General features: G+C 38.0%; 1 protein-coding gene across 7 annotated transcripts in view; it reads left to right on the plus strand.

The window, feature by feature from the left end:
- The window catches only part of LOC110295968 (contactin-6), a 355,090-nt gene that overhangs the window by 327,225 nt on the left and 15,027 nt on the right, over nt 1-12,838 (plus strand). For all 7 annotated transcript variants that reach the window (XM_021164391.2, XM_029478903.1, XM_021164390.2 and 4 more), the window contains 3 exons: nt 4,680-4,750; nt 11,335-11,569; nt 11,700-11,815. In XM_021164391.2, the coding sequence (XP_021020050.1) occupies nt 4,680-4,750; nt 11,335-11,569; nt 11,700-11,815 (422 nt within the window). The remainder of the gene's footprint in view (nt 1-4,679; nt 4,751-11,334; nt 11,570-11,699; nt 11,816-12,838) is intronic.

Genomic DNA, 12,838 nt, shown 5'->3' on the forward strand with positions numbered 1-12,838 from the left:
TCACTTTGTAGACCAGGCTGGCCTCGAACTCAGAAATCCGCCTGCCTCTGCCTCCCAAGTGCTGGGATTAAAGGCGTGCGCCACCACGCCCGGCTTCACCTTCTTTCTAATCATCAAAGACTGACTTTTCCTCAAGATGGTTTTAGTGTTAAAAATAGTTAATTTTGGGGAACCAAGAAGTTAAAGCAGTTTGCAATCCCATAGGAGGAGCAATAATGTGTACTAACCAGGAACCCCAGAGCTCCCAGGTACTAAACCACCAACCAAGGAGTATGTGGAGGGACCCATAGTTAGAGCTACACATGTATCGGAGGATGGCCTATTTGGTCATTGTATTAATTAGGGTTTTACTGCTGTGAACAGACACTATGACCAAGGCAAGTCTTATAAAAAACAACATTTACTTGGGGCTGGCTTACAGGTTCAGAGTTTCAGTCCATTATCATCAAGGTGGGAGCATAGCAGTATCCAGGCAGGCATTGCACAGGCAGAGCTGAGAGTCCTATATCTTCATCCAAAGGCTGCTAGTGGAAGACTGACTTCCAGACAACTGGGGTGAGAGTCTTAAGCCCACACCCACAGTTACACACCTATTCCAACCNGGTCACACCTATTCCATCAAGGCCACACCTCCAGATGGTGCCACTCCCTGGTCCAAGAATATACAAACCATCATATTCCACTCCCTGTCCCTCATAGACTTGTTCAAAAACATGAGTCTATGGGGGCCATACTTAAACATAGCATAATGCAAATGAATTTAGTCCAACTTTCAAAGTCCTCATAGTTTATAGCAGTCTCAACAATGTTAAAAGTCCAAAGTTCAAGGTCTCTTCTGACATTCATCTAACTAATTAACTGTAATCCCCAAAACAAGGCAGGAAACCAGCTGGGCAAACTCCAAACTCTGCATCGCCATGGCTGATATCAAAGCAGTCTTCAGATCTCCACTCCTTTTTCATCTTTGTTGACTGCAACAAACTGCTTTCTCCTGGGCTAGTTCCACTCCCTGTTAGCAGCTTTCCCATGTATCCCATGGCTCTGGCATCTTTAACATCTTTGAGTCTCCAAGGCAATTTCAATGTTACAGCTTCTTGTTTCCACTGGGATTCCACTTGATATTTTGGACTCCTCCTACGGGCTGGCATCACTTCTCCAGCTCCGACCCCTGTAGCACTCTAAGCTCAGGATGATTCACTCCACTAGGGCTGCTGTTATTGGTAATCATCCCATGGTACTGACATCTCCAATACACTGGGGTGTTCCACTCCAACTAGGCTTCACCAATAACCTCTCATAGGCTCTCTTCATGGTGCCAAGCCTCAAATCCTTTGCATGACCCCTTCAGACCTGCGCCATCAACTACAACTGAGGCTATACCTTCTCCAGTGGCCTTCCATGATCTCTCACAGTGCCAAGCCTCAGCTGTTCTTCATGACACCTTCATGTCTTCAAAACCAGTAACACCTGGGTGATTCTTACGCATTACCAAGTTCAGCTGCAGCACAAGGTACAACCTTGGGTATCTCTGGAACACATCTTCTTCATGCTCCCAGAAAACACTTCCCAGATTTCAACTCAGTGATGTTGGTCTCTTCTTAATCCTTGCTAATGTCTTAGCTCCAGCTAACCAGCATCAATTGTCCCAGTAGTTCCTTCCATTCTTAACTCTAGAGCCAGAGCCACATGGCTGAAGCTGCCAAGTTCTGCTGCTTACAAGAACTAGAACATGATCCCCTTGTACTATTACATTATCACTGGCTTTATGTTTTCTAAATCCTTCACTGCCTAAGCTTGGCTATCCTGGTTCTTGCTCTGTAGATTGACCTTGAATGCAGAGATCAGCATGCCTGTCTCATGGGATTAAAGATGTGTACCACCATGCCTGGATCTAAATTCAGCTGGGTAGGAACTTGCCCCAAGGTCCCACTCCCTTAATCTGTTATTTTCTAGAACACAAGATTTTGCTCCATTTCAATTCCTGGTATGCCTTTAATATTCGAACCAAATATTTTATATTTTGCCTTTCTAAGCTTGCTATGCTTGTTCAAACTTCTCTTTGTGAGACTTAACCAGAGAACAAAGTCTGCTGGGCTTTTTTGAAAATTCCTTTGTCAATGCAATTAATGCAATTAATCCAAGTCTCTTCCCCTTAGCCTCAGGCAGACTTTTCAGACAAGGGCAAAAAGTAGCCATATTTTTCACCAAAGTACCACAAAAACAGTCTTTATGCCACATACTGAAATTCTCCTTTGAAATCTCTTGGGTCTGGTCAACACAGTTCAAATTACTCCCAGCAACAAAGTCTTCCATATTCCTACTAGGATGACCTATTAAGCCCCATTTAATGCATTCCACTGAGTTCCAAATCCAAAGTCCAAAAATCCACATTCTTTCACACAAAAGCATGGTCAAGCCTATCACAGCAATACTCCACTCCTGGTACCAACTTCTGTATTAGTTAGGGTTTTACTGCTGTGAACAGACACCATGACCAAGGCAAGTATTATTAAAAAAACCTAAACAAACAAACAAACAAACAACAACAACAACAACAAAAAACCATTTAACTGAGGCTGGCTTACAGGTTCAGAGGTTCAGTTCATTATCATCAAGGTAGGAGCATAGCAGTATCCAGGCAGGCATTTCACAGGCAGAGCTAAGAGTTCTACATCTTCATCCTAAGACTGCTAGTGGAAAACTGACTTCCAGACAACTGGGGTGAGAGTCTTAAGCCCACACTCACAGTGACACACCTATTCCAACCAGGTCACACCAATTCTATCAAGGCTATACCTCTAGATGGTGCCACTCCCTGGTCCAAGAATATACAAACCATCACAGTCATCAATGGAAGGAGAGGTCTTTTGTCCTGTGAAGGCTCTATGCCCCAGTATAGGGGAATGCCAGGGTCAGGAAGCAGGAGTGGGTGGGTTGGTGAGCAGGGGGTGGAGGAAGGTGATAGGGGGCTTTCAGAGGGGAAACAATGAAAGGAGATACTATTTGAAATGTAAATAAAGAAAATATCTAATATTTTTTTAAAGAATATAAAAAATAGTTAATTTTCAAAGTGAATTAAGAAAGAACAGAGTGAAGATGTGCATGGCTCAAACCTTCAGAGTTCTTCACTTCCTTCTTCTCCCTTGGACCTGACTTGAGTTCATAGGATACATATTGAGCAGCTCATGATCACTTGTATTTCTAGATCTAGTGCTCTCTTTTGGTTTCCACTGGCTCTTGGAAAGACATAGTGCACATTTACACAGACATAGAAATACATATTTTTTTAAAAAAATGATTGTTTAAAAGGGAGTATTTTCTGCTTTTCATTATATGAGAAACTAGGAAAAAATCATGCACGTTTAAGTAAAAATAAGTATTGCTTGCATAACCGAACTTTGGAAACATCTCAAGTATACACGACACTGTGTTGTGTACTACAGCAGCTCTGAAGACATTGCCTGGTCATGCTGCTTTGACAAAATGAACGTCAATACTTGGCAGTATGATTTATGTTCAGCTGATCTTTATGAGGATCATAAGCAAACAAAATGAAGGGTAAATTGAACCTTAAAATGTCTGTTGGGAAAATGCTATCTTAAGAAAGAACATTAAATCATCATAGCACTATTGCTAGAGCTAACCACAAAAGAATGGCGTGACCAGCATGGGTGTCTTTAAATTATCCCAACGGTTTGCAAGAAAAATGACATGATTATTCACTGCCCTTCCCCACCCATCCTCACACACATTTTCAAGGTTGAGTGAAATCCCCAACCATACCTAGAAATATTCCAAATTTCTGAATCCTAGACAAAAACGGTAACCATGAAAATAACTTAGGAAGATTCAATGCTTGAAAGCCATATGCAGAATCTGTACACAGCACAGATGTAGGTTGTTTTTGCTATTGTGTTAATAGAATATTTTTGAGACTTCTAAGTATATGACAAAATCTGTATTCTGAGTATGGACTCCTTTTGAGAGATATCCCAGAACTTGTTATATCGACCATTTACCTTGAGGCAGGTTTACCACTAATCCTCATAGAGTTGAATAGCATATTATTCACACCAGTGTTTTCAGTGTCTTAGGCTTAGAACCAAAAAGTAAGTTGAAATCATAGCTCCTCAGTCATGTTCTTTACAGGAGAACACTATAATTTCAAGGGTGAAAAGTTGAAAACTACCCTTATTCACCCCAGAGTAATGTGAGTACAAAAATTCCATTTTAAATGTTAAAATATCCCAATGGTTAAAAAAAGGAAAAAACACCCAGCTTGTTTATTGACAAAAAATAATGAATTAATGTACTGCCTGAGTAACTTGTTTACAGCACAACTGTATAATTAGGCCCTAAATCAGCAGTGTCACCGTTACCATCTGAATGCAACATCATTTTGCCAATTAGTAGATGATGCATAATAATGTCAAACACATGATGTTACTTGATTTTTAATTAATTTTGGAGCCAAGGTGCCCATGTATCAAACAAAACTGTGTCCTCTCTTTTAGAAATTTGGATATGTGTAAACATCATTTATGTTCATTAAAAATGCAACACTCTCTCAGTTTGCCAGGATGAGCGCTTTGAAAGGTGAAACCCTCCCAAACAGCCCTCTTCTTGATGAAGACATTCCTTTCATCCTAACTATCCACATTTCTCTTGGTTTTCTGCAGTCCCCAATGTGGCACCAGGAAATATCAATGGAGGCGGTGGAAGCAGATCGGAACTTGTCATTACGTGGGAGGTAACTTTCTGTCCAAATACGTTATTTTTACAGAGAAAAACTTAGCTGGCCAGGAAGAATATTGGAAAAACAGGAAGACCAACGTTTTATTTGATCACTACAGAGGGCATATAAAAATTCAGGGTATCAAAGCACATCACCCTGAGAATGAATTATTTAGGAGTGGTATTATGCAGTTCTTATTTCCAGTAAAGCAAGAGAATGTGACAAACTCAGCACAAATTGTCACATATATAAAAAACAATGTCAGTATCTACTTAGCAGTGGCCGGCAGTATTGTCATTAAGACTACGTGGGTTGAGTACTCTTTTATTGATTAGCTATGGAATTTTCTCATTGTGGGTATGGTAGACTTAGAAGAGCTTAGACTAAAATGGATTATTGTTCTAACAGTGCTCTTTATGGCATCAGCTGTTCTTTCCCAGCATGTAAATGAAATCTTAGGAGCATCAAATAGCTTTGCTGCTCACCATGTTTCAGATTAACATATAGATTCATTTTTTTAGACTACAAATTTTATTATCATTTGGAATCATAAACTTGAAAGTAGTCATGTTCAATCTTTTGACATTGCAACTCTTTCCAAGTTGGCATTGCAAAACCCGACTATATATAATGTCTCCTAACATTTTAAATAAATTTTCTATTTTGTGTTGAGCATCCGTCGTGCATTCATGCATGTACTCATAGAGCTGCATGCAGCCTGCAGGGTAAGGGTGAAGCTTGACTGCCTCAGTTAGCCAGGACTTCCATAGCATGTAGGGGAAGGGAGTCATCTCCTTCCCTGTCCTCCATTCTTCATTTAGATTTCTCCTTCCTCTTTCACTCTGTTGCCTCTTGACTCCCTGACTTCCAGTGATTTGGATGAAAAGAACATAGCTTTAAAAATGTGGATTTCTGACACATTTCTAATTTTGCTTTAGCCTTTATCACACACACACACACACACACATCCCAAAACCCCAATGAACCAGGCAAACACAACACAACCAGACAAATAAACAATGATGCAGGTACTTGATAAAGCAGTGAGATGTGTCTGGTTTTTTTCATTTCTTGTAGTTTTGTTGTTTTGTTGTTGTTGTTTTGTTTTGATTTTTAAAAGGTTTTTGGAATATGTTTCTCAGGTAACATCCTACTATATTATTTCAGTGGCAATACAGAGGTACTTACAAGCAGCTATTCAAGAGAATCCCAAGTTTCTGCATTCTGGTTGTCTGTGGCTAGACTCCCTTTCTTTCCTTTAGGCAGGAGTCCCTGTCAGTGGGGCTGAGGGATACTCTCCCATTGCAAGTGGAATATTTGATCTCAAACAAGAACCTTTCCTGTTCTTTGGTAGAAGGTCAGTCACTGCATATCTGCATAGCTTCTCTCTTCTCTGCCATCAAAATCTGTAGCTCTCATTTCAGTTTAGAACTTTGTCAGACCTTTGTCTCCTGAGAGAACTGGCATTCTCTAAATTCTAGAAAACACAGAGATGTAACTCTTACTGTTCCCTACCACACAATAATGCAGTAAGTATAATTATCCTCTTTTGTTGCCTTTGGTGGAGAGACAGGAGTACAACACTGGGTTTTTATATCTTTGCCTTAACATGGGATGACCACAGGAATTATGGGTAAATATTTACAGTGATGTATTGAAATACTGGTCTTATCTGTAAATAAAGAACAATTTATCATCAGTAAATGTTTTACAATGACTAGACTTTTACAAAGACTGTGCTCAGTGGGTAATAACTAAGATAATGAGTATAGGCAGGTGTGAGGAAGCAAAGGGAAGACCAGATTGCTACCCAACAGCCAATAATGCATAAGGCAGGTTTACACAAGAATTATCTGATACAAAATGTCACTGATGACATTGTTGAGAAATTCTGCACCAGATAAAAAGAGGGAAGAGAATGAGTAAGGGATTGTGAGACAATATTAGTCATTAATCCTGCTTATATTAGGGAAAAGAGGAGGGTAGATATTATTTACTCAAGATTATAAGTGTCAGTGGAACACTTACTACAGTTGCCTTGAAAATGATCTTTTCCCTACATCTTTTGCTCCCAGTGGATATTAGGGAGGACAATGCTTAGCTGGTGGGGTTCCCTCCACAACTACTCTTTGGCAGGAGCTGCGGACTGAGAGCATAGGAAGTTTCAGGCCTACTAGGGAGGGACATATCATCTGTGGAGAACTGCAGGGTCTTGTGGGCCACTCAGAGAGACTCATATCATTTAGTCCTCCCAATAAGATTGAAGGTAGATTGGGGGGTAGGGGAGTCAGGGGGAGGGTATGGGGGACTTTTGGGGCAGCATTGGAAATGTAAATGAAGAAAATACCTAATTAAAATAAAAAAAAAAGATTGAAGGTAGAGAAAAGCGCTGTCACCTAAAGAAACTGAAAAGTAAACTGGTTCACAAGGGACCTGGAGAATTTCAACACAGCATCCTTAATTCATACCCTTCTATGTTGCTCTAACTTATGGAAACAAGTTTTCCTGTAGCTACTTTAAGCAGTAGATCAAACATATTATACCTGGTGATTTGAATTTGAAGTTTCAAGGAAATTTAACTAGAAAATTCCTTTTGATTTTTCGTCAATGAGACATTTAGATTTCTATATTCATTTGAGGCTGTATAAAAATATTCCTTACAACAGAGGGGAGTTTTGCTGATTTCCTGCTTGGTTTCCTTCTCCTCAGAGATCAGAAATTTTTGGTTCTTAGGAAAACTTTTTATGTACGCTATTTGTTAGGGTGGATTGTGTTCTATTTTGCATTTTTTGAAATTTAAAATTGTTATATTGCTAAATTTAATATCAGAAGTCAAATACAAACTGAATGCTAATGTTTGTTCTCATTTTATGGTCCCTAATAAGTAAAGTGTGAGGTGGTGTGTCATATCCAATGTGGTTATAACCAAGAGAAAACGCCCATGAGTTAAATGCCCAAGACATAGGTTGGCACATATCTTACACAAAGTGAAAAATTTGAAGACTGCAAATAATTTAGTCTCTTTTATAAATTTCACTCTGTTATTATACTCCTCAAATATTCACATATCATACAAATGATGAGGTGTGATTGTTTCCTGAATCTTTATTTTATTTAATTTGAGAATTTCATATGTAAGTACTCTATTTATATTGTTTCCATTGCTCCCTTACTGCTCTCCAACTTCCTGTGTCACCCTGCTGTCCTTCAAATTCATAATACCTTCTTTTTAAAATTATTATTGGAGAGAGAGACAGAGAGAGATAAAGTGAGACAGAAGAAGAGACCAAAGGAGACAGAGAGACAGAGAAGAGAGAAAGAAAGAGAAAGGGAGATAAAGAGTGATAGAGGCATAGAGAAACAGAGAGATAGAAGGAGAGACAGAGAATCAGAGAAACAGAAAGACATAAAGAAAGATACCTAGAGACAGAGAGACAGAAGGACACACACACACACACACACATACACACACACAGAGAGAGGGAGAGAGAGAGAGAGAGAGAGAGAGAGAGAGAGAGAGAGAGAGAGAGAGAGAGAGTTTTAGTGTAGCTCATGTATATGTATTTAGGGCTGATCACCTGGGCTTAGATGACTTGTGAAGGGGCTCTCTCATGAAGAAGACTGACCTTCACTCTCTTAGCCATTCATTCCCTGTACCTTTGTGAGATTTCTTCCAACCCTGTTTACACCTTAATTGGTGTTATTGTGCAAGTCTTGGTGATGTATTTTGTTAGAGATTTTACTGGGACAGTTTTCCTGTCATAGAGAGAAGACTCTATTGCACAACAGATATTCTATTCCTCTGGCTCTTAAAATCTTTCTGTTCCATCTTCCACCATGTTTCCATAGCCTTAGAGATAGAAGCTGTATTGTAGTTCTATCAGTTGTGGCTGGGTACCCCATGTTGTCTCTTTATTTTGACCAGTTGTAGATTTCTGAAATGCTCTCTGTCTGCTTTGTAAAGAAGCTTATTTGGTGAGAGGTGAAACCTATTCTTATCTCTGGTTATACGGATTGGTTTTTAAAATGCAGTTAGAAATTGTACTTTTGTAGGAAAGTGATAGTATTAGATTCTCCTTTAGAGCTTGTGGTCTTCCTAACCAAGGGGATGCCACTAAGTTTACAGTCTAATTGAACGGCTCTTGGTGATCCCCAAGTTATAAGTACAACTATTTCATCCATGGAGACATCTTATCATGTGGCCCATTCATTTGTTGTTGTTCAAAGACTTTACAATTGTGTAGGACTATTGATTGTTTATCTCCCTTAACAGCTTACACTATAACTTCTCATACTATGAAGACAAGTTCTGAGGGGATGAGAGTTCTAGATCAGTTTGTATTGATTCTTTCTAGCCCCTTGTCTGAAGTGTATGGTGTCATGTCACACAAACTCTTACTTTTAAAAACAACCTGTAAGTAAGATGTGACTAGTCCTCTCTGCTTGGCCTTGCTTCATACTAAAGTGCAATCGAGCATTATTAGTCCTTAAGAATTTTAAATAATTTTACACTCATTTGAATTTCTGAAACTTATAGAATTTTCTCAGCTGGAAAAACAAAACTCTTTTCTGCTTTCTTAAAGTACTAGGTAGTTTCTGTTTTGTTTTGTTTTGTTTTGTTTTTGTTTGTTTGTTTGTTTGTTTTTTAATCAGGTGGCTCTCAGTCCATAAATGGAAGAACCTAAATAAGTCACTTTTGCTTCATGTTAAGCTGATCTTACCAGTCTCAATCCTTTTTTGGATAGACAACATGTTAAAGAGGGAATCTTCTTTACTAAGGAACAAGTGTTCTCTGCATATGGAACTGAACATGAGCTGATGTTGCATCTGAGAATGAAGAAACTTCAAAATAATCAAATATATATTGCTGAATTCTTATAAACCTTCTCCAAATCATTCGCAAATAATTTTATAATTCTTCCCCCACCCCCTTCCCCAGGAGAAAAGGTCTTACTCTTTCCCAGTTTCATTAGCTGTGTTTTTTTTTTTCTGATCTTTTTGTTCACTATATTTATTAGACTGTTTCATGTGGGAGAAAATAGAGATAAGTTTGGATCATCTCAGTGAATGGGGATTTACTTTAAAGCTACAGAGAAGGTAATAAGGAAATGAAGGCATGTTTGCAACTGAGCAGCCAGTCAATATGAATGTGGCACATCGTCCGTCTCTGGGGGCCATAGGAGTTCTAGGCAGTTGTTCCTAAAATCTAGGCCCAGTGCTCCTAGGTTCTTATGTGTGGATGCAAAGCTATCCATTTCCTTTGCTTACAGTTTCTGTATGACTGCTAGCAAAGCCGTATCTCCTCTCTACCTACTTTAGAGCTTTCAGAGATATTTATTACATCCTTTATTTTCTGCATGTGGCATATGTGTGCTTTTGTGTATGAAAATGTCCATATTGAAATCAGAAACAAATTGTGAGTGTCCTCACTTACCAACCATGTGAATCCAGAGATGGAATGAGTGACACGCACCTTTACTTGCTGAATAAAGTCTGTTGCCTGACAACTTAAATAACAAAACAAACACATAGACTCTACTTGTTCAATGTCCTTTTTTTTTTCCTCATATTTTCTGCTTATTGCCTATGCTGGATTTTGCTTTGGTACCCTCCAGACTGCAAGCTTCATAATGAAATTCTATAAGAAGAGTCAATTGGGTCTATTAATTGCTATAGAGCATTAAAGAGGCTGCTGCTGAAACTCACATAGATACTCTAGTATGTGATGTCTTCTGCAAAGCTAAAGTAATTTAGTAAGTTAGCATGTGACCATGAGAGCCATCAATATTGTGCTGGTCTAGTAACTCACTTATCCAATAATAAAATAACAAAATAACACAACAGATTTTTCCTATAGAAAAACATAAAGTTCTATTGATTCATAAATATAATATAGTTATAATCATGTAGGGTGAATGTCCAGTATGGAGCAGAATTTCATTTCTTCTTCCTGGATAATATAATTATTATTTTTGTATCTACAGAGTTCTGAAAGGACACATAACAGTTTTGTTTAGTGAGAACACGTTTTAACTGTTTTGTGTGGAACTTGATTTCTGGAAATTAGCAATGTATAATTTTTTTTTTTAGTCAGGAAAAATTCAAACTGATGTTATTAATGAAGCAGATGCTTTAAAACACAGAGTTTTTTTATTCTTTTGAAAAATACTATATTTCTTAAATTGAATGTTATTAAAACTTGATTATATCACACTTAGAAGAATTTTTTGAAATATTGAAAATGACATATTTAGCATAAGTAGTTAATAGGTTAATTTGGTAGTGAGCTTAAAATTCATTTACGATTATGTTTTAGCTCATATCATTAAAACTTACAGTCTTCTACTGTATTTTATTATTGCCACTTATCAATGATCAAGGAACAGGTTTTATATATATATATATATATATTCTGCTTTATATTTCTTTTTGAAAATTAGAGAAATGACACAGGAAATAAAAGTATTCTTAATTGTCCATTAAATATTGTAACTATCCATAATTGCCTCTATAGAAGAAACATAAAGTAATCAACAAATATAATTATAGTTCAAAAGATATTTCAGAAATATTCAGTGATTGATTGCATTCTGCCCAAGGCCATTCCAGAAGAACTACAGAATGGAGAGGGGTTTGGATATATCATCATGTTTCGGCCAGTGGGCACAACCACCTGGATGAAAGAAAGGGTGGCTCTTGTAGAATCATCCAAGTTCATCTATAGAAATGAAAGCATCATGCCTCTGTCTCCCTTTGAAGTCAAAGTGGGAGTGTACAATAATGAAGGAGAGGGATCCCTGAGTACTGTGTCCATTGTCTACTCTGGGGAAGATGGTAAGCTGCATTCAGAGTTGGAATGATTCACCTTGTAACTTTACATACACTTTGTTTTTCATTTGTTTGTTTGTATCATTTTTCTAGAGGCTTTCTCTTAAATATAGTGTTGTGTTTTCTTCAATGGTAGAGCCTCAGCTGGCCCCAAGAGGAACTTCTGTCCAGAGTTTTTCTGCTTCTGAAATGGAGGTTTCCTGGAATGCTATTGCTTGGAATAGAAACACTGGAAGAGTGCTGGGCTATGAGGTAATTCACATGGACTGCACTCTGCATACAGATGCAGCATCTCACTGCAAAATGCCTTCTGCACAGGAGTTTGTGAACATGACATATTTCCTGTCATATAATAGTATATGCATTAATGCTCTGCTTCACACCAAGAACATGGAACATGGAAAGATGAATCTATACTCTCTTCTGGCCTCTACATGCAAAGATACACATGGTCATACACACTAAGACACATATAGTCTTACAGTTATATATGTACACAAATAAATTATTTTCAAAAATGTTAAAAGCATGACTAGTTTATTTTCACTAAGAATTTCAGAGTTTCCGTCTATACTAGGCTTGTTGCTTTGTGTGTGTGGAGGTTGGGGTAGGGGGCACAGTGAAGACATGTTAGAACACATGGCAGAAGATGCTTCCTGTGGCCACCAGAAGAAAATGATTCTGGACAGTGCCCCGGTCACATTATTGCATTCAAGATCATGACCTCAGTGTTCTAATTCTCCCTACAAAGTCCTACCTCTTTGAGATTCCTCTACTTCCCCACCATTTCATTGGCCTGTGATGAGTCTTTCAATAAAGAAGTCCTTGGAATAGCAATGCAGATATGAGATATAACAATGTTTTAAACTCAAATCAGAGATGGGAAGAAAGAATGTTTCCATGTGGTCTTAGGCAAATAAATTTACTATTAAAAAAGTATCCATTTTATTAGGTATATGATTGCAATTAAGTAAGATGTGTAGGCTAAAGCTTTGCAGGTAAAAGGAAAATGTAATGCAGAAAAACCTATTAAGAGGACAGAGCTCATATGAAATTATCACTTTATTTCTTTTCAAGTGACCACAAAGTATTTATTAAATTTACAGTCATTGTATTCTTAGAGATGGGTAAAGTCAAACACTTGTAGATCTTAAACCACAGAACTTAACTGATAATTTTCCAAAGAACATGAGAATCATGGTGGAGGGACCTAAGTGACAAGAAACAAAACAATACAGTTCCATTTAAACTGTTAAAAATGAAGTAAATCACACT

The sequence above is a fragment of the Mus caroli genome, chromosome 6, assembly GCF_900094665.2.
Source record: "Mus caroli chromosome 6, CAROLI_EIJ_v1.1, whole genome shotgun sequence".
NCBI classification, from domain to species: domain Eukaryota; kingdom Metazoa; phylum Chordata; class Mammalia; order Rodentia; family Muridae; genus Mus; species Mus caroli.